The 23,120-nt window shown below is 34.5% G+C and overlaps 2 protein-coding genes across 6 annotated transcripts in view; one reads left to right on the forward strand and one right to left on the reverse strand.

Moving 5' to 3' along the window:
- LOC123684398 (potassium voltage-gated channel subfamily KQT member 1) overlaps positions 1–4,910 on the forward strand; it is an 87,642-nt gene extending 82,732 nt beyond the window's left edge. For all 3 annotated transcript variants that reach the window (XM_045623645.1, XM_045623643.1, XM_045623644.1), the window contains exons 11-14: positions 1,360–1,495; positions 1,610–1,766; positions 2,349–2,471; positions 3,058–4,910. In XM_045623645.1, coding sequence (XP_045479601.1) covers positions 1,360–1,495; positions 1,610–1,766; positions 2,349–2,471; positions 3,058–3,177 — 536 coding nt within the window. In that variant the 3' untranslated portion in view covers positions 3,178–4,910. The remainder of the gene's footprint in view (positions 1–1,359; positions 1,496–1,609; positions 1,767–2,348; positions 2,472–3,057) is intronic.
- Positions 4,911–8,205: 3,295 nt separating this feature from the next.
- On the reverse strand, positions 8,206–19,516 carry LOC123684435. Of its 3 annotated transcripts, none has more exons than XM_045623698.1 (3): positions 19,280–19,516; positions 11,775–11,907; positions 8,206–10,402 (listed from the first exon to the last, which is right to left on the reverse strand). In XM_045623698.1, the coding sequence occupies exons 2-3, from the start codon at positions 11,897–11,899 to the stop codon at positions 8,632–8,634; spliced, it is 1,896 nt and encodes a 631-aa protein (XP_045479654.1). In that variant the 5' UTR covers positions 11,900–11,907; positions 19,280–19,516; the 3' UTR covers positions 8,206–8,631. The 3 variants fall into 3 exon arrangements, with proteins under 3 accessions (XP_045479654.1, XP_045479652.1, XP_045479653.1); XM_045623696.1 differs by lacking the exon at positions 19,280–19,516 and adding an exon at positions 14,160–14,398; XM_045623697.1 differs by lacking the exon at positions 19,280–19,516 and adding an exon at positions 13,272–13,423.
- Between the last annotated feature and the right edge of the window lie 3,604 nt (positions 19,517–23,120).

Consider the following 23,120-nt stretch of genomic DNA (forward strand, 5'->3'; position numbering starts at 1 on the left):
CGCTCAAATACAGCTCCGGGATTCCATTCAATAGTCCATAATAGATGCGAAGTGCGAATTGAATACAGAAATGACGGAAAATTCAGAACGGCAACCGGCTTTGCTGGCAGTTTCGAATAATTGATAATATCCTTTCGACTCGTACAATGTCAGTTTGCTTATCCGAGACATTCCTGCATAAATGAATGGAGTGGATTCCTTTATCAAATTAGAATTTTGTTTTGAATTTTTTTTGAGCGCTCGTTCTTCGAAACTATCGCTTCATCATTTCGTGAATATGTGTATGATGTGGTCACTGATGACGAATCCGTCCTCAAATGCGATTCTATTAGATGTCTAAAAACTTGGTGATTAGATTTTGTTTTCCCAATTTTGAGAATATTAGTTAAGCTTCGTTGAGTCAACTGTAGATAATCATTCCTTCCACTTCTCTTTGGACACAATAATGCACTTTAAATTATACACTACGCAAAAAAATCAACGCACATTCTGAAAATCTCAATTTTAATGAAAGTTAACTCTACATTGACTTTGTAACTTACTTTTTATGTTCTCTCGGGAAGGTTTTGAACGAAACTAGACACATTAAACGGAAGAAAAATCCAGGATTTCACCGAATCTTATGTGAAAGAAGAGAAATAAACAATTTTCAAAATACTGGAATGCTGATAAATGATTTAATACTTGGTATTTCCACCCCTTGCGTTAATTACAGCTCGGCAACGACGGTTCATTCTCAAAATGAGTGATGTTAAAATGTTCTGATCTAATCCTTCCCAGATTTCTCTGAGTTGGATTCCTAAGTCATTAAGAGTAGCTGGATGATTTTCTGAACTTCTCAGCCTTCTATTGAGGTTGTCCCAAACCTGCTCAATCGGATTGAGATCTGAACTTCTTGCTGGTCATTCCATTTGAGAGACTTCAACCTCTTCAAGGTACTTCTGAACGATGCGCGCAGGATGGGGTCTGGCATTATCGTCCATAAAAATGAAATTTGTATGGGGCAAATGGCACTACATGCTCTTCAAGAATGTTCATTATATACGTATCAGCATTCATAGCTCCATTATAAACGACCACTAGATCTGTGGGAGCAGCGACCTGCTGGGAAAAAACATCTGTATTAAAAAAAAACGTTGAAAGTGGATAACATATGCATGCATCATTCTGATAAAAATAATTATCATTGAGAACACCTTCAGTTGTAGAATAAATTTGAGATTTCCATAATGTGCGTTAATTTTTTTGCGCAGTGTATATTATATTATTTTTATCATTTTTAGGATTATCATAAGGCTTCCATCAATTTCGGTAGTCTCGAAAGCAAAATAAATGGACTGATGTTATGTTTTTCTACAGGTACACCAAACCGTATCAGAAGAGGTGAACGTGAAAGTGCTAGAGGTAACTTCTTCATGAGCCAAACCAGCACAGTAACTGAAGCTGCCAGTGATGACATAGATGATTTTGATGGTGAACTACCCAGAGTGACCCAGTAAGAATTTTTCAATATTGTTCTACCAACCTACCAAAACTTCTTCATTTTATATTTTATTTCATTTACTGAGATATAATGGGAAAAGTAAAATACCGTATCTTTCTTTGACAGGCTGACAGAAGCACACAAGAATGCAATTCGAGCAATAAGAAAAATCAAGTATTTTGTTGCAAGAAGGAAATTTCAACAAGCAAGAAAGCCTTACGACGTACGTGATGTGATAGAGCAATATAGTCAAGGTCACCTCAACATGATGGTGAGAATAAAGGTAAGTTCATTTCGCTATGAACCAACGCTTCGAATCCATTGAATAATGAGAAAATCGTGTTTGAGCTCAAAATTGGATAGTTGATAATTGGTTTTTGCTATTGAAAAATTCTACATTCAACTTACACTTGTTACGGAACATTTGAAGAAATATCCAACTTTGTGGATTCCATTATGTTAAAAGATTACCATTTTTTGTTGGTCCACAACAGAAGGCTACACTTTAGCGATTCTTCCAAGTTTTCAGCTTTATCTTAGAGCCTGAAAAAACTTCACTTTCATTCAATCTGTCCCTAATCGTCATGAGTATTTTAATCCCTCACGATTCAGGATAAAGCTGGAGGCTTAAAAGAAGAGCGAACGAAAGTATAAGTCCTTCCTTTTGAACTTACAAATGTCAATAATCTTAATTTTGATTATTATTTGATGTTTTACTATTTAATGCTCACTAATATTGTCGCTGGAGTGCTGGAATTCATGAAAGCAATATACAGTATATAAATTTATATCCAGAAGATTTAAGTCTTAAGCAATTATCTATGTTGGCATAATTTCAAAAGGATTAAAATCTTGTTAATTTCAGGAATTACAAAGGCGGCTAGATCAAACCCTTGGGAAGCCCGGGAGTTATTTAGCAGGAATCGATAGAGTGGGTAATGTCAAACCTATGACAGTAGGAGCTCGTCTTTATAGAGTAGAGCAGCAGGTAAGAACAAGTGTTTGAAATTTTATACTTACTCTACAACCCATGAAAATTTCATCCTTCTTGTATCTCACAAAAATTACATTACTCCCCCATTGAAAAAGACCACGCATCGCATCGAAGAGAAATTGGCTTTTGGTTATTTTGCTCGAATTTTTCATTTCTTGAAGAACTCATGATGCTGATCAAATATCTTCATTGCATCATCCCTCTAAACTCAACCGTTTAGATTATATAGGGTGCTAAAAATAACTTTTCTAAAATTTCAAAAAGCTATTGTGAAGAAACTTTTTCGAATATACAAACCAAATGAAGTATGCATCGATCGTTCATACAGCTAATTGAAGTGCACTATAGAGAAAAATGATTCCTACACGCACAGAAAATATACAAGGTGAGTCCAAACATATCAAGTTCTTCAGTGATCTCCGAAAAATTTAGTGTTGGAAATTCATTCATTTTCAGATATTTTATGGGATATCAAAATCAATTGAGATTGATGATGTTAACATGTCCTGATTTTAACTGACATATCTACTTATAGTCAATGAGATAGTCAAACATAGTTAATCAAAATTTCTCGTTTCAGTTGGGATCTATGGACAAAAAACTTGATTCCTTGACACAAATTCTTAACGTCATAACGGAGAAACAGCAAATTCAGTGCAATATGGCGCTGAGATTGCCTGAAGACAATGTTCAGTTTTGATCGATCTTACCTCGTGTAAAAAACACTGATATTCCTTCGAAACTATATTTAGGAGAATGGAATAAGTTATCTTTCACTCGGTTGAGCTATCCTGGTGTGTAATATAGAGAACTATATAATGATAAAGATACTTACAGTACCTATTCACGCAAATAGGAATCGAATGTGTTCGATTCTCAATAAGAAGAACTTAGTTTATCATTGTTAAGTAGATGAAAAGAGGAGTACAAAATTATTTTTGTCCTTATCTTCTCTGATAGCTCCACTGGCGGGGTAACAGAAAATGATGCATAAGAAATAAATAGGTAGGCAGATTTTCTAAAAACTTCTCTTTTCTTATCAATTATTGATATTAAAAATATAAGCAATAATATTTGATATTATCAAATCGTTTGTATAATTCAAATGTGCGGAATATACAGCTGTTCTTAAATCTGCTAATAATATAAAGTAGAAGTGAAGGTGTACATAAACTGATAGTAGGTTATCTTCTTTTCGAGTCATGCCAGATAAAGCACAAATTAATATGAATCCAAGGAATTCAACAATCGAAACTATTCAAATTAATTAAGCAAGACCATTGGAGATCATCAGGATAATAATTATTGCATTGCCCAAAAATAAACATCAAAAGTTAATACGAGAAAGAACAAACGTGGTCGAACTTTTTTGGTCAAAAATTTGTATTCAGTTCAATTGGGATAAATGTAATGAGATTTGGTAAGTACTCTATAAAAATAAATGAATATAATAAATAGATACGAGTTTGCTGAATTACGTACTTGATTTCTTTTGGAAGGACTTGCAAATAAAGTATACTACCTGATAATGCAATAATTGTTCTAAAGAATCATTCAACGTGATATATCCACCCTGTATAAAAATTTAATTGGTATGTTCTCAAAAAAGTACGTTGCCTATATCAACAGCACAATAAACCAACATTTCACCCACTATTTCAACTAATTATTTCATTAATGAAGATCTAGTCAATATAAAATCTGTAAAATATTATCAACTTAGTATTATTATTCGAATATTGAACTTAACAAGTGATTGCGAGGAAATTTCATATCTTTGATCTAGATTGTGCCTATATTTAGTAATGTAACTCTTAATGTGTACTAATTTTTATAGAATTTAAGAAACATCTATTTTATCTTCGTATGAGATGAAAGTTCTAGAATATTCGTCGAAATTTCAGCCTTAGAAAAGCGTAGTTCTTATATTATCTAATTGGTGTTGAACATTTTCATAGAATACTCGTTATTTTTGATACTAACGTTTTTTAATCTTTTTTCTCGTTTTTATTGAATACACTTTTGTTCTGAAACTGATAATTTTCTGTATGAAGTTATCTGAAAATCTATATAATTACTTGTCAGCCAAATATTGTTCACACGAAATTGAAAAAAGTTAATTAATAAAATTTGATACGGGTTTTTAAATTGAATACACATCAGGAATTTATCCAAATTCTCTCGATGAATCAGAAAAGCCTTCAAATAAGGAATTGATTGGATACCATCTACAATAAAAACATATTTCAAGTTATTTAACGTTTTTTAACATTCTATATAAAACTATTTTCGAATATTGTGGTTTCGATATCCTTCTGTATTAAATAATTCATCCCTAGAATATTTTTTCTACCTAACAGTATAAATAGATAAAGGTATACAGGGTTAGAACTATTTAGAGGGCCACTACAGGGATATCGAAAACCGTTAGAAAGACAGGGTGTCATAAATTACAAAAAAGTTGCGTTATTTAGGGATTAGTGTTTGGTGTGAACAGATCCGAAATATCTCCGATGGTTCCCGAGATATCTCGAAAGAACTGAAAATCGAGATTTCCTTTTTTTCTGTTTAACTCATTTGTTTTTGGAGATAACTTCACGAAATTTGGTTCATAGCCATAATCCAATATAGATATACTAATGGTGTCTGCCGATTTTTTCTGTTTTCCATTGTTTCAGAGGCGCGATGGTCAAGTGAAGATTTTACATAACAGCTCTTCGAATTTGCATACCTAGACTCGATATTTTTGTAGAGTGTGATACATTGTTGAATTCGTAATTTTTTCTTTTTCACCCCATAAGTAAAACCAATATGACGTGCATAAGAAAAAAAAATTGACTATCGCGACTCTGAAACAATGGCAAACAGAAAAAATCTGACGACACCGTTAGAATCTCTATATTGGATAATGGCTTCAAACCGAATTTGTGAATTTATCTCCAGAAACAAATGAGTTATACAGAAAAAAAGAAAATCTCGATTTTCAGTTTTTTCGAGGGGAACCATTCGAGATATTTTGAATATGTTTACAGCAACACACTCATCCCTAAATAACGCAACTTTTTTGTAATTTAAGCCACCCTGTATCTCTAACGGTTTTCGATATCCCTGTAATGCACCTCTAAATAGTTCTAACCCTGTATTTCCATACCAAGTTCATGAGAAGAATCATCACAGTCAACATTGCAAATTTTTCACTCATTTCACAAAATTTTCTATTTGTATTTTGATTAAAAATTATTTTTGGAGATGTTTCCCCCTTGGAAACAAATCATCTCCAATGCTGGTAGGTTCATGTTTGTGCGATCTATTGCTGTTAACCAGATACTATGAGCTGGTGGTGTTTCTTCTCTTATATTGATGTTACCCGAATGTTACTGGGGTTTGAATTTTTTTTTTTTTGTAGTCCTAATGTACTCTTTGCCACAATCACAAGGCATTCTAAATACTCCAGCTTTGTAACGCTGATCAATTGTATTTTTAGCACTCCTTAAGCCGTGTCGTATTTTCTCTGTTAGTTCACAACGTCAAGGTTTACAGCCCTACAATTAGCCCATCTGTAGCCAATCTAATGAATATTCAAATTTATCTATTAGATATATCATTATTATATATAATCATTATTACATATAATCATAAGGTATTATATGATTTTAAAATTCATCCACAGATAAAATGAAATGGAATATTCATTACTGAGGAGTTCTTGGAAAATCAAATGTCTGTACGATTTCCATATCTTGAGAGCATTTGAATTAAAGTCTATGGAAATATACATTAACTATCTAATTTTGACGGCAAATCGGGTAGCCAAATAAGTTAAAGTCAAAACTACAACAGAATCCCAAGATAACCAACCTAAAACGCCTTGAAAACCTTCGAAAAATGCACAGTTTCAGTGTCTCATACGAAGAAAAATAGTGTTTCAATATCGAAAAAACGACAATCTATAGACGGAACTGACGTATACAGTTTCTCATATATTTTAATGAATAACCTAGGTGATGGAGGGTATGTACCAAGTTTTCCCTGTCTATTTATAAAAAAACAACGTATTTTATCGATAACTCTTAGTATTCTTTTACTATGAAATCTCCTGATTTCGATTATTGTATTGTACGACTTAGGGTCCAATACAAAGTGGTTATTGGTATTGTCCTTACAACTAGAACTGTAGATATGCAGCGGTTTTTATCATTCTATTGAATAGGATAGGTTTTAGTTATAGGTCATAAGTCAAAATTTAAAATAAAAGTAATTCTCACGAATATATATCTTAGGAATAACAGCCCAGTAGAATAACCTTTTGCTTGTTTCGGGTTTTCACAACTTTTCTATTGGTACTGAAAATATCACCAACAGTAAAAAAGTATTCACAAAAATATTATTATACCGGGTTTTTCGTGAATTTGTACATACTTTCAGAGTGAATGCAAGACAATTTGCATAGTCTGAATCACTTATTTAAACTATCCAAATTATCCTGTAATCGCATTGAAAGTATATCCAGTTATTTATGAAACACCCTGTAAAATATTTCTTATAAAATGCACAATAAATTTAAGGTGATTTGATTTCAAAATATTTCGCTAAAAACTTGTTTTTTCTATTAATGATATTCAAATTTTACTGGGCTGTTTAAATTTCTTTCAAGTGTGCCTCTGCATCTGTGATTTAACTCTATCAACTTTTCACCAAACCGAATTATACTAAATTTTTGAAGAGTATCAGAACATTTTGGACCAACACAAACTGTCGAACATTTGAATTTCGCAAGCAATCGATCAGATCATGTAATGATGATTGCGAGTTAATAATCTGAGAACATTCGACATTTTTTCAACTTTATACACAAGATATTATATATCTGTGTAATAATAGGGATAACTAGTGTATAAATGAATCGATTTTAACATTCGTACGTTGAACATAATCGAATTTTTTCAGAAATATAATATTCATTTCTGTTCCTGAGAATATTGAAACCTAAAACAAAGAGTAACAATTAGAATAAAATATGCATTTTTTTAATAAATTTGCAAAATGATATTCTTTGAAATGATTCAGTTGAAACTTTCGCTAAAAACTTTTTTCGTAATGTTTACGTTTTCAAATTCGAATTCATAAATTCAATATATTATCGTATTTATTCAATTCTCGAACCAAAGACTTAGGTACTATATGAGATAGTTTCACCTCAATAGTATTTATATTCGTTCATGCAACAGTTGTGATAGTCAAATTAATATATTTCTTTTCTCCCAGAACTTCAATCGAAATGAATTTCTGGAATGTTGAAATTGTATATCTTGTTTCATATATTAACTCTACTTAAGAAACATGATTCCATTTTTATTGTAAATTCAACTTTTGTAATATTATTGTTGAAATGTCCTTGTTGCACACAAGTGGCGGGTTTCACAAAACATTGCTCGATAAATCAAATTTGAGAACTTTATAATGGAACCTAAACTGAGCTGAAACTGATCACAGAAATGGATTTGACTATTACAATCACCACAAAAAATGTTGTGAAGCCCGCTACTGATATTGTAAATAATTCGTTTGAAATTCTTGATGCAATATTGATGAAATATTACATAAATCTTGCTTATCCAAGCTATATAGTTGAAAATAAATAAATGCCCTTTCTTTGTGTTTCATTTTCTTTATAGGAAGTCTGAATTCCTCGCAATGAAAATATTCTATATTAATGTATATACAAATAGGTAATTAAAATAATTATTCGCACTGCATTATGCAGATTTATTGAACAATATGGATCAAATAATCGAGTTATTTATTTATAAAATAAATAATAAATAAAGCGTCTTTCATAAACAATTTTTTAACATACATGAGTACTATAGGTCCAAATATCATTGATGTCTCAAAAATAATAATTATCTAGGACTAGAATATCTCAAGAAATCAACTCCTATTGTACAACAAGAATAATGTTAGGTGAAATTAAATAATTAGTACCAAATTTTTATTTCCTAATAATAATTTCTTTGGTTAGAAAATTACATCTATTCACCTCTGGAATTGTTCTCACTTGGCTTGACATAATAGTTACAACAACAATAAATTAGAGATACTATTTGATAACATTCAATTTTTCCCTGAGTCAAAAACTTAACAAACACTTCCTTCAAGTAGGTTCTGAAACAGATTTAGATGCATTGTCTAAATTTGCTTCATTTCTGACATTATCTTGAATTTCTTGCACATTCCCCGGCAAATAGTCTTTCCAACTCCTAAACAGATATCTTGTGAACTTCCTCAACTGTCTAAACTTACAATACGTAGCACCTTCAGCTGATTCTAACTGTTGAGTTTGAATCAGGAAACCTTTTTCTTTAAAAGTTTGTTCTAACTTTTCTCTTTGAAGAGACTTTCTACTCTTCCTTTTCTTATGCCTCAAATTAATTTCTTGATGTGGTGAATTTGAGCTAGTGGTTGGTAGATCAGGACTGAGTAGAAATTCTGATTTGACTTGTTTTTCATTCAGTTCATTTCCTGGAAAGAACTTTTCACCACAGGCTTGAAGAAATGCACCTGTGCTAGAGCCTTGGGTGGCATTAGCAGTCTGTTGGAGAGTTTCTCTTGGGAAAAACTCATAGCCTCTCATGCTTTTATCTCCTGTACCACTGTAGTACCTGAAATTACCACCAGAATCTACTGATAACATCTTCTTTTCTTGCAAACTAGGTTTAGCACCTCCTGTAAATTTAAATTTGCATATACTGACTTCAGTTGCTGGGTTTGTGTTGTTTTCAGTGGGGATTGGTGGAATGAATATTGCAGATCGCTTTCGTTTTGAAGGCGACTTGTCTGATATTGTTGAAGAACTTCTTTTAATTTTACCAGGGGAAGACCTATCACAGTCATCTTCATTTTTACATTCTTTAGGTTTTATTCTGATGACGGGTTTTCTTTCTTTAGGTTTGGATTCTATTGGTGTCATTTCTGGAGGTGGTCTTGTTGGTATGTTGTTCATGGTAGCGAGTCTTTGGTAATACATAAGTTGTTCCTGCATCGATAGTGGATTCACCAATGGGTCTGCTCCTGGCCATAGACAGAAAGGTGGAACGTTAGAATTATTTGTGGGTATTTGGGAAAAATCTACATTTTCAGCGAATTGCTGCAGAAGAAATTGTGGAACACCATACTCGTCATTCAGATTATCACCGTTGTCTATATTCACATCAAATTCTTCGTCACTCTGTGGCTCAGATTTTATTTGGGTAGAATATGTGTCATCTGAATTCTTTGTTAGTCGTATTTTCAATTGGTTATGGTCCCTCACACATAGATTCATTGGTTCGTTTACGGTGGTTTTGGAACAGCTCGACCTCTTATTTTGTTTGGGTTTTTTGTTATCTTGCTGTGTCAGTCTCTTTTCTAATAAACTACTTACAGTTTTGTTCGCTGCTACCTTGTCTGAACTGTCTTTTTTGCCCTGTTCTATATACTCGTTAGCATTAGGTGTACCTGGCAGGATCGTACCATAATTCTTGTAAATCAAATGACAAATATCAGCTTTCTTCGGTTTTCTACCTCTTCTGGGTTTAGAATTATCCAGAGTAATTTCACCCATGTAAGGTAAATCTTGGTACTTCATTACCCTGCTTGGTGGTGTTCTAAGACTTCCAAAGTTTTTGGATGGAATTTCAATGGGAGTTGACTGTTGCTCCAACTGCATCTTCTTGTAAATCGTACTCTGCATTTCCTTGATTTTCTGGAACCAATTCCTCAGTTCTTCACCAGCGATTTGTGGATTGTTGTTGACGGTAGGTAGGTCAGCAAGGTCATTGGTAAGCTCCTCACTGCTCAAATCTGACGATCCCACTGAAGATAACTCCACTTTTTCTATGTCGTCTTCCAAATTGATTCCTTCGAATTTGAAGTCGGTCAAATCACTGAAAATCAATTGAAGAATTAGTGGTGCTAGTAACTCCAAAATGTACTTAGTGATAGATAAAAAACGCTCCTCAAAGATGACCTTATTTCAGATTTTTTCTACATATGAAGGGTGTTTTTTTTAGAGCTATAGAACTTTAAATTGCAATAAAACAACGATGTATTATTCGATTGACATGAGTTTTATTTATCCGCAAGATAATCTTGTGGCATTATATTTCCAATATGATTTCTGGCATATGACCACCACGGCTGGCTCGGATGTAGTCCAATTTTCGATGACTTTTTCCAACATTTGTGGCAGTATATCGGCAATAACACGGCGAATGTTGTCTTCCAAATGGTCAAGGGTTTGTGGCTTATCCGCATAGACCAATGACTTTACATAGCCCCACAGAAAGTAGTCTAGCGGTGTTAAATCACAAGATCTTGGAGGCCAATTCACAGGTCCAAAACGTGAAATTAGGCGGTCACCAAACGTGTCTTTCAATACATCGATTGTGGCACGAGCTGTGTGACATGTTGCGCCGTCTTGTTGGAACCACAGCTCCTGGACATCATGGTTCTTCAATTCAGTAATGAAAAAGTTAGTAATCATGGCTCTATACCAATCATTATTGACTGTAACGTTCTGGCCATCATCGTTTTTGAAGAAGTACGGACCAATGATTCCACCAGCCCATAAAGTGCACCAAACAGTCAGTTTTTCTGGATGTAAAGGTGTTTCGACATACACTTGAGGATTAGCTTCACTCCAAATGCGACAGTTTTGTTTGTTGACGTAGCCATTCAACCAGAAGTGCGCTTCATCGCTAAACAAAATAAAATGGACTTAGTGCGCGATACGTATTCCGCACAGAACCATTATTTTCTAAATAAAATTGCACTATTTGCAAGCGTTGTTCAGGCGTGAGTATATTCATGATGAATTGCCAAACCCAACTGAGAATAAATCACTTGACAACTGTTAAATCGGTCGCCATCTTGAACAGTAATGCCAACTTAAAGTTATATACCTCGAAAAAAAACACAAATACAAATTACAAATATTTTTCAGATGAATGAAAAACTAATTTCTTGTGAATTAATTTCTGCCAAAAAAGTTTACATTTTTCTTCGAACATAACTATTAAACAAAGATGCATTCGCGTCAACTGAAAACGATTGAGATAAACGGATATGAGTTGCAAGCAAATTCTCTGGTGCTATTAGAGTTAAGACTCAGACATTCTGTCAATCACTATAATGCATCCTGTAGTTGCGTCTACATTGAAGTTAAACTATTTCCGTACTTCCTGTCCGCTGGATGTCTAAATTCAAATGGTTGCAACATCCATCACCCTAGAAATAAGTCTTAATATAGGTACTTACTTTGAAACATGATTGGATTGTTCTACAATATGATCCAAAGAAGAAGCTTCATTCATATCGTCGCAAGTCATGTTTTGTTCGATATCTGCAAATGTTGGGACTTCTTTGGGCTCTTCAACTTGCATTTTCTCCTCTGTAAACAAACATTCTATTAGTGAAACGGCAAACTTTAATTGAAAATCCAAAAATGTGGAAATTTGGAAAGCAGTAAAAAAATAGAAATACTAAAGCTAGACCGTGAAAAGTTTATGTTTCTTTCAAATATCGGTTCAATCAATGTAAAAATATTACTCTGTAAGAAATTTAAAGCGTTTTGAGTCATTACATTTGAAATAAGTGTTTCAAAATGTTTACCAACTTTGACAATTGAGTTAACGGAAAGATCTACTCCCTTAGCTGATGATCTTAGCAACCTATGCCTTTCATTTGTTTCTCATCTATCAAAAATCAATCTCTATCAGAATAATAACTTCAGAATTTCATAAACCGGAATGACAGAGGAACTGTCAATGTGAATTCTTATTGAGCGCTCGTTCTGCGACCGATTGCTCTATCATTTCTTCACAATGCTTGTTTTTTTAGAATTTAGAGCCGGGCATGATCTCAAATGATGAGCTTCTAGTCAATTATGACGTATCCACTCTAAAATTCGATTCTGTCCGTCCGGCAACACACAAGATCACTTTCCTTCTGAGGGTTCCTCAAATATAACTCTTCCAAATTTTGTTTTTTCTGTTAATTTCTAAACGACATACCTATTCGATAGAGATGAAAATTTGCATTTGGATGTAGGGTGATAATATAAAACCTCGTGCAGAATTCCATGTTGTTCACATTATCAGAATCGTAGAAAATTTAAGAAGAATATTGGGAAAATATTACCCAAAATCTCTGTGACCACAAAACCGCCAGATCTGAGATATTTTGTGTTGATTTATGTTTAAGATAACAATTTTAAGCGCCATGGGAGATTTCAAGCTGATCAAACTATCCGAACCATGTGAAATTCGAAAAAAATATTGAAAAAAAAATATCTTCAATATTTCTGTGGTTCCAAATCCGATCGGGTTGAAACTTTGCATGTATATATAGAACAACCATGTCAAGCTTAGTACAATATTTCGTGTAGATTGCATCAACAGAATCATAAAATTATTGAGATCAATATTGCAAAAAACTGTCAGGAGTTCTTGAGCGGCCAATCATTCTTGCGCCAATTGCAAGCTCAAAAATACCTATATTCAGTTATGTATCTCCAAAGGTGCAAATTGGCGCTTGAAAAACGAGCGCTCAAGAATCTCCCAACTTTACGTCAGTGCGCTCCTAATTTTAACAATTTGTCAAAGTATTACTGTTTGGATTGGTCTTAGAGCAACTTTAATTGATCCAGGACTCAGCATCATATTAATTATAAACGTCAACATCTCTCATCGAACTCAACAGGGAAGAATTTGCAGTAAATTAAAAAATTCTCACTCTGCATTAAATATGCCTCACCTTTCATTATCATTTTACATGACCAACGAATAAGCCAGTTAGTTCCTTACACAGAGAAAGTGAAAAACCCCACAAAAACCGCATCAACAGAATAAAAAAAAAGGAGATGAATATTGCAAAAAACTGGAGTTCTTGAGCGCCCACTCATTCTTGCGCCAATTGCAACCTTGTATAGCTCATAAATACTTATATACAGTTATGTATCTCCAAAGATGCAAATTGGCGCACGAGAAACGAGCGCTCAAAAATCTCCTAACTTCACGTCAGTGCGCTCCTAATTTTAACAATTTGTCAAATTATTACTGTTTGGATTGGTCTTAGAGCAACTTTAATTGATCCAGGACTCAGCATCATAGTAAATATAAACGTCAACATCTCTCATCAAACTCAACAGGGAAGAATTTGCAGTAAATCAAAAAATTCTCACTCTGCATTAAATTAGCCTCACCTTTCATTATCATTTTACATGGCCAACAAGAAATCAGTTAGGTCCTTACACAGAGAAAGTGGAAATCCCCACAAAAACCGCATCAACAGAATTTGAAAGAAGGAGATAAATATTGCAAAAAAAACTGGAATTCTTGAGCGCCCACCCATTCTTGGGCCAATTGCAACCTTGTATAGCTCATAAATACTTATATACAGTTATGTATCTCCAAAGGTGCAAATTGGCGCTTGAAAAACGAGCGCTGAAAAATCTCCTAATTTTACGTCAGTGCGCTCCTAATTTTAACAATTTGCCTGAGTTTGGATTGATCTTAGAGCAACTTCAATTGATCCAGGACTCAGCATCATGTTAGATAAAAACGTCAACATCTCTCATCAAACTCAACAGGGAAAATTTGCAGTAAATTTAATAATTCTCACTCTGCATTAAATATGCCTCACCTTTCATTATCATTTTACATGACCAACGAGTAAGCCAGTTAGTTCCTTACACAGAGAAAGTGAAAACCCCACAAAAAACCACAAGATGAGAAAAATATAAGAAAAAGTACCGAAATTGAACACTTTGTCGAAGGCTCAGCATCCAGCGATTGACCAAAGTCAAAACTAGACTGGCAGCTAGAAAACCTGATCTAAACCGTACAAGGCGTCGGTTATTTTTGGCGTCTCGACGCCCTCTCTCGAAACCAGCCGGTATATTCTGAAAATGGGAGACACAGCAACAGTGTAACACGAGGAGATTGCGCCATATTTGGAAGACCAACCTTACTGAGTTATTTTAAACTGTTCTTATGTTGTGTTCTTCCCCTTCCTACTAGGCAGCATCCTATTGCTCCAAAACGGATATTTTAGGATTTTGTATTTACAATCTGCGTTACGGCATGCCTGGGTTCATTAAAGCCATTATTAATAAATTTCGATGTTGCAGATTCCACATACATTTCAACTTCCAGAAGTAAAGGGTGTTTTTTTAGAGCTATAGAACTTTAAATTGCAATAAAACAACGATGGATTATTCGATTGACATGAATTTTATTTATCCGCAAGATAATCTTGTGGCATAACATCTTGAATATGATTTCTGGCATATGATTGCTCGGATGTAGTCCAATCTGGACGTCCAATTTTCAATGACTTTTTCCAACATTTGTGGCCGTATATCGGCAATAACACGGCGAATGTTGTCTTCCAAATGGTCAAGGGTTTGTGGCTTATCCGCATAGACCAATGACTTCACATAGCCCCACAGAAAGTAGTCTAGCGGTGTTAAATCACAAGATCTTGGAGGCCAATTCACAGGTCTAAAACGTGATGATTACAGAATCTTTATTGATCTTCGCTACAGATTGAGTAAATAAGTTCCAAAACTTATAATTAATGCATTCATCACAGCCATAGTGTAATAAACACAGATAGAGGAGTATACGCTATTTTACATGTCTCCAACATGGTAAGATTACGTTGTCGGATTGTGATTTATTTTCAAATCCACAATTTAACTATATCGTTATGAATGTATATTATATTGAATGAAATATATTGATTTGAGTGATTCCCAATTAAATATGCAAATTTGAGTATTTGGAATCCGATATTTTGCCTAATTGTCGAATTTATAATGAGCCGAATATTTATTACTTTCTGTATCTATAGGGGGTTTTTTTCGAGGTATATAACTTTAAATTGGCATTACTGTTCAAGATGGCGACCGATTTAACGGCTGTCAAGTGATTTGTTCTCAGTTTGGTTTGGCAATTCATCATGAATAGACTCACACCTGAACAACGCTTGCAAATAGTGCAATTTTATTTCGAAAATAATGGTTCTGTGCGGAATACGTATCGCGCACTACGTCCATTTTATTTTGTTTAGCGATGAAGCGCACTTCTGGTTGAATGGCTACGTCAACAAACAAAACTGCCGCATTTGGAGTGAAGCTAATCCTCAAGTGTATGTCGAAACACCGTTACATCCAGAAAAACTGACTGTTTGGTGCGCTTTATGGGCTGGTGGAATCATTGGTCCGTACTTCTTCAAAAACGATGATGGCCAGAACGTTACAGACAATGGTGATCGGTAAAGAGCCATGATTACTAACTTTTTCATTCCTGAATTGAACAACCATGATGTCCAGGAGCTGTGGTTCCAACAAGACGGCGCAACATGTCACACAGCTCGTGCCACAATCGATTTATTGAAAGCCACGTTTGGTGACCGCCTTATTTCACGTTTTGGACCTGTGAATTGGCCTCCAAGATTTTGTGATTTAACACCGCTAGACTACTTTCTGTGGGGTTATGTAAAGTCATTGGTCTATGCGGATAAGCCACAAACCCTTGACCATTTGGAAGACAACATTCGCCGTGTTATTGCCGATATACGGCCACAAATGTTGGAAAAAGTCAACGAAAATTGGACGTCCAGATTGGACTACATCCGAGCCAGCCGTGGCGGTCATATGCCAGAAATCATATTTAAAATGTAATGCCACAAGATTATCTTGCGGATAAATAAAATTCATGTCAATCGAATAATCCATCGTTTTTTTATTGCAATTTAAAGTTCTATAGCTCTAAAAAAACACCCTTCAGAATATACAATAAACCAGAAAGTATTGTACTGGACCGAAGTTTCTTTTCAAATTTTTTCTCAACTACCAGTAGTTCAGTAGTTTTAGTAGATTTATTATGTCATTGTTGTCGGATAGTTTATCTGAAACGATCCTCCTCAAATTCGGTATCAAAATTCGATCCAAATTAAATTTCAACTGAATCGGAATTTGAATGAATCATCCTGTATACATAGTTACAACCAAATCCGACTTAATTTCCATGCATACCTATGCTCCAAATATTCACTACTCGAAATACCCAATTTCTGAGCTTGTAACCGAGTATATTTAGAAATTGTGTGCATCAAAATGGTGTTTCAACTAGTATCAGCATTCAATTGTTGGCTTTCCTATTTAAGTAGTTCTTAAAAATATACACATCTCGAATATCATATCATATTCGACATCTACAAAATATAGTTTGCACAGGCAAATAAAATGATCAAATAAAAGTTGCTAGACATAACATCATAAATAGGATCTGCTTAATCTAAAGTTATGCCCTAAATTGAAAACATTCCGGTGATATTCCCAATAATATTTATGACATATCATAATTTCTTCAAGTGAGTGTCAAATAATAGTAAAATGAGACAGTTTCTTTTTCTTGGTGTTTTCTGAGATTTTTTTGACAAAGGAGTATTTTGTGGACTCTGCAAGAATACATGGGATAATGAACAATTAATAATGATAATTATATGTGTCCAGGTGAAGCGATACAATAGATATTATCATATAAATTGGGACTGCAAAACATTAAATTTTTTTGAGGAATTCAGGTCATTTTTATTTTTTTTTCATGTCAAACAAAACTATATATACTTTGCCCAATGAGTTTTATGATTCATGTTTCGTATTGAGAAAATGCACTTATGCTCTCCAATGAAATACTCTAATTGATGCTGACCTGACCTTGATAACTAATAAAAAATTGAAAAGATATACATAGAAATCTACTGTTTTAAAATTTGCTCTTTTCTCTTTTAAAACGGAAATTTTCAACATTCCTCATGATGAATTATTTGTGACAGCAAGAATAACCAGTATTCAAGATTTCAATCAGTTTCAACATATTGATTTCGCCTAAAGCTTCGATTATAATACATAGATAATAAATTTCCCATGAAGTCTAATTTTTAAATATGTATATTGAGCAACAATATTCTCGATGTAATAGAATCGAACAGGTATCTACAAATATTCAAATTAAATATCATTGAGAACAGTGGACAAGCGATTCTGAGGAATTTTAAATGAATAGGCTATAAGTTTTGATTGTTATTGCCGAAAATTTTTGAAAATGGGATTATATGATGTTGAATATTATCTTCACGATATTCTGCAACTTCAACCAATCCTCAACTCAACTCCTTGATTCAGGACCATGGACATAACAAAAAATGAGAGTACCGAAGAAGATATGACTGCTGTAGAGCGAAGTGTTGAAGAAGACGGTGAAATGTCTATACGTCGCGGTTCTCAACTTGTTGGCCTTTGTCCTTATTCTAAGAAGATTCAATGTTTAGATCTCAGCTCACTTGGCCATGAAATACAGGGTAAGAACTATTCAGAGGGTCACTACAGGGATATCGAAAACCGTTAAAGATACAGGGTGGCTTGAATTGCAAAAACGTTGCGTTATTCAGGGATGAGTGTGTTGGTGTGAACAGATCCGAAAGATCTCCATTGGTTCCCGCGTGCAAATCAGCACTTAGACAATAAGAAATCGCCTTAGAGAATATGATTTAAGGCCTCGTGTCGCGGCAAGAGGCCCAGCTCTTTCCCCAGCCCATCGAAGGGCGCGTTTGGATTTTGCGAGAGAGCATATCCATTGGGAAGAGGCTGATTGGGAAAGAGTTGTCTTCACAGATGAGTCTAGATTCTGCTTCTACCATTGTGATCGACGTTCCCTTGTATACAGACGTCCACATGAAAGATATGCTCAGTGCAATTTCCTGAATACTACTGGTTTCGGGGGAGGATTGATTATGGAATGGGGTGGAATATCTTTGACTGCTCGCACAGACCTAGTGGTCGTTGATAATGGAGCTATGAATGCTGATAGGTATATAAGGAACATTCTTGAAGAGCATGTAGTGCCATTTGCCCCATAGATTGGTGAAAATTTCTTTTTTATGAACGATAATGCCAGACCCCATCTTGCGCACATCATTCAGGAGTACCTTGAAGAGGTTGAAGTCTCTCGAATGGAATGGCCAGCAAGAAGTCCAGATCTCAATCCGATGGAGCAGGTTTGGGACAACCTCAATAGAAGGCTGAGAAGTTCATCCAGCTACTCTTAATGACTCAGGAATCCAACTCAGAGAAATCCGGGAAGGATTAGATCACAACATTTTAAGATCACTCATTTTGAGTATGAACCGTCGTTGCCGAGCTGTAATTAACGCAAGGGGTGGAAATACCAAGTATTAAATCACTTATCAGCATTCCAGTATTTTGAAAATTGTTTATTTTTCTTCTTTCACATAAAATTCGGTGAAATCCTGAATTTTTCTTCCATTTAATGTGTCTTGTTTCGTTCAAAACCTTCCCGAGAGAACATAAAAAATAAGTTATAAAGTCGATGTAGAGTTAACTTTCATTAAAATTGAGATTTTCAGAATGTGCGTTAATTTTTTGCGCAGTGTAGTTCTAACCCTGCATATTGGGATATCTAATATATTCAAATACGATCACAGAAAGTTGTCCCGCGTATGTTGTACCGAATGGATAACATCAAAACGCTTCTGTCAATTAAAAATTAAGAAATATCCTCTAGTGCGAAGTACGTCTATTTATTTCATAAACATAATCAAAAACAGTATTTTATACTCTCTTAAATGCACCAATTGAATAAATAAAAAAATTAAGAAAAGTAAAAACCGCTTGATTGATTTCATTGTATAGAAAGAAGTATAAGTAAAATTAAATATCAGAGAAGCCGACTCACGTGACAACAGCTATTATCCAATACATTTTCACTAGATTTTCCACCGTTTCCAATACGAACATAGAATATTCACACTGACACTCTCTATGACAACAATCCAAGAAGAACCGGAAGTATCGCCTTTAACACTTTCCGACTTTGCCGAACCGAAATCCTTGGCATGCTCCGGAATCTGTATGTAAACTAAAAGATACAGCAAACAGAAAACGTCTCTTTTCCTTCGCGAGGCTCAATTTACTGCATTAATCACGTAAATACTTAAAGAATGTGTAGGTTTTCATTCAGGGCGGACGCCCAGGTGCGGGCCAACTGAGCCAATCTTCTATTATACAATCATTTCATAAATGCAGCAGCATTTACATGATTTTAGATTGATTATGTTTGGTAGATTTATGAATATATTTTTCTGTTTCTTGTCTACTGATAAGATTCATTTCTTCCTATTTATAAAGGGTGTTTTTTTTAGAGCTATAGAACTTTAAATTGCAATAAAACAACGATGGATTATTCGATTGACATGAATTTTATTTATCCGCAAGATAATCTAGTGGCATTACATTTCAAATATGATTTCTGGCATATGACCGCCACGGCTGGCTCGAAACTAGTCCAATCTGGACGTCCAATTTTCGATGGCATTTTCCAACATTTGTGGCCGTATATCGGCAATAACACGGCGAATGTTGTCTTCCAAATGGTCAAAGGTTTGTGGCTTATTCGCATAGACCAATGAGTTTACATAGCCCCACAGAAAGTAGTCTAGCGCTGTTAAATCACAAGATCTTGGAGGCCAATTCACAGGTCCAAAACGTGAAATTAGGCGGTCACCAAACGTATCTTTCAATAAATCGATTGTGGCACGAGATGTGTGACATGTTGCGCCGTCTTGTTGGAACCACAGCTCCTGGACATCAAGGTTGTTCAATTCAGAAATGAAAAAGTTAGTGATCATGGCTCTATACCGATTATCATTGACTGTAACGTTCTGACCATCATCGTTTTTGAAGAAGTACGGACCAATGATTTGATTTGATGACTTTTATTGGATGTTACGGTGTTTCGACATACACTTGAGAATTAGCTTCACTCCAAATGCGGCAGTTTTGTTTGTTGACGTAGCCATTCAACCAGAAGTGCGTTTCATCGCTAAACAAAATAAAATGGACGTAGTACGCGATACGTATCCCGCACAGAACCATTATTTCCGAAATAAAATTGCACTATTTGCAAGCGTTGTTCAGGCGTGAGTCTATTCATGATGAATTGCCAAACCAAACTGAGAATAAATCACTTGACATCTGTTAAATCGGTCGCCATCTTGAACAGTAATGCCAACTTAAAGTTATATACCTCGAAAAAAAACACCCTATATAAAACAACCAAAAATATCAACTTTTTTGAAATAGAAGCATAAATTAAATCACTATAAATCATAATAAAATGAAAAATAATAAACAAATAAAGTTTCTTAATCATGAGCTCAAGTAATATCAACTAGCTTGATATCAAGTTAAGCAATAAAAAATATCTAAAATCAAGTCAAGCTGAGGTATATAATTTTTCACGAGCTTGATTTTCAAGTCAAGTAGTTGGTTAAAAGGTCAAGCTACTTGGCTTATTTCATATTTCCATAATAATAAAATCCTCGAATAACGAAAAAAAATTTGAAAAGCACCGACGTGAACTCAGAAGCTTTCGAGTGGAGACCACACAACTGCATATCTTACGTATCTCTAATTTTCATTATGAAATATTGAATTCGGCCGCAATTCTAACCAAAATCCTGACGCTGTCACATCGCAATAGAAAATTTTTTTGAATAATTAAATCGCGCTTTGTTTTCTGCACTGGCCCAGTTGTCCGCATTCCGTCGATTCAGATCAGTCGCGGATGGTTCAGCATGTAAATAGAGAGTAACACCGCTGGATGCTGAATAGAGCTGTGTAGTTTGCCAAAGACACGTGGGTGGACCAGTGTTCTATTCGCTATTGCCCCCTCTGACCGTTCTTTCAGGCCCCACCACTGCGCGAATTCTGGCTTTGCTCGCGCCTCGCACAGAATTGTCTAGCGGGGAATCTTAACAGGCAAAATAGATCGAAATTGCGTTTGTAATTTGTAAACACATGGGGAATTCCTCCGACTTGATCATTTTATTACGGAGTTTCTATATCGATGTACAGGGTGGGCAAATTTCGATGTTTTAGCACTACAACTTTTGAACCAGAGGAGATAGACAAAATCTGATACCCACTTCTCGATCTCTTTTTCTGAGAAACTAACAAGGGTAGTATTCATTTTTGGCCACCTTCTTTTGTTTTCGAGTTATAAGCGAAAATTGGAAAAATGGCGATATCGAAAAACATTTATATCTCCGCTAATACTGATGATAGAGCTTTGAAATTAAAACATTTTACAGGCACTTTTTTACGTAGAATCCAGTGGCGTGCTCGTATTTTCAAAAGGGTTTTTAATTACGAAGCTATGACCCAAAGTTATGTTTTTTTAAATGAGAATACTAGATTTTTGTGCCATTTTCTGAAAGCTTAATTTTTCCTGATTTCAAAAATATATAACATCGTATGAATCGTATCAAAATGAATAACAGAAAATGGTCAAAAACCTTTTTTTCCTTAAGAGTCTCAATATTTCTATGGTTTCAACTGTTGATGAGCCTTCCTATAACAAGAGCAGTGTCCTTCCGTCAATCTGATAATTTCTATGCTTTTCACTTATTTCTACAAAATTCGAATCTATATTTATTTTATACAAATAGTTTCGAAAAGATAAACGAACTTGGAAAAAGGTTCCTAGGTAGCTTGAACACAGTTTCAAATATTCATCTATTGAAATATCGAGAAGAGGTGTCGACTGTGCATTGTGCAATTGTTGTCATTATTAGGTAAAATATTATTTCTTGTTAGTCCCTTCGTAATTAAAATGTTGAGTTCAATCAGATATGCATTGTTTCATATGCTGTTTAAAATGGATTGGTACTTGTGCGTATTGATTCTGGAGACCTATGTAAATAATCTCCTGATACATGCATCTCATTACAACTCTTTCGATTGAAAAATTCGATCTTGTGGTTTCTCCGTTATTTCCAAATCAATTTTTAGATAAAAAATTTATAAAACATATCTAGATTCGAATTTGGTAGAAATAAGTGAAAAGCATAGAAATAATTAAATTGACGGAAGGACACCGCTCTTGTTATAGAAAGCTCAATTTTTCTGTGTTCATCAACAGTTGAAACCATAGAAATATTGAGACTCTTAGGTGAAAAGAGGTTTTTGGCCATTTTCTATTATTTATATTGATCCGAATCATACGATGTTATATATTTTTGAAAACAGGAAAAATTAAGCTTTCAGAAAATGGCACAAAAATTTAGTGTTCCCATTTAAAAAAACATAACTTTGGGTCATAGCTTCGTAATCAAAAACCCTTTTGAAAATACGAGCACGCCACTGGATTCTACGTAAAAAAAGTGCCTGTATAATGTTTTAATTTCAGAGCTCTATCATGAGTATTAGCGAAGATATAACTGTTTTTCGATTTCGCCATTTTTCCAATTTTCGCTTATAACTCGAAAACAAAAGAAGGTGGCCAAAAACGAAAACTACCCTTTTTAGTTTCTCAGAAAAAGAGATCGAGAAGTGGGTATCAGATTTTGTCTATCTCCTCTGGTTCAAAAGTTGTAGTGCTAAAACATCAAAATTTGCCCACCCTGTACAGGGTGATTTCGAGAAGCAATTACATTTTAGAAATAATAAAATAATATTAATTTTACAATTCATTTTTTAATCGTTTCACGTTCAAGCGCGGATCCAAGGGGGAACGT

Source organism: Harmonia axyridis, chromosome 7, assembly GCF_914767665.1.
Source record: "Harmonia axyridis chromosome 7, icHarAxyr1.1, whole genome shotgun sequence".
In the NCBI taxonomy this organism is placed as follows: domain Eukaryota; kingdom Metazoa; phylum Arthropoda; class Insecta; order Coleoptera; family Coccinellidae; genus Harmonia; species Harmonia axyridis.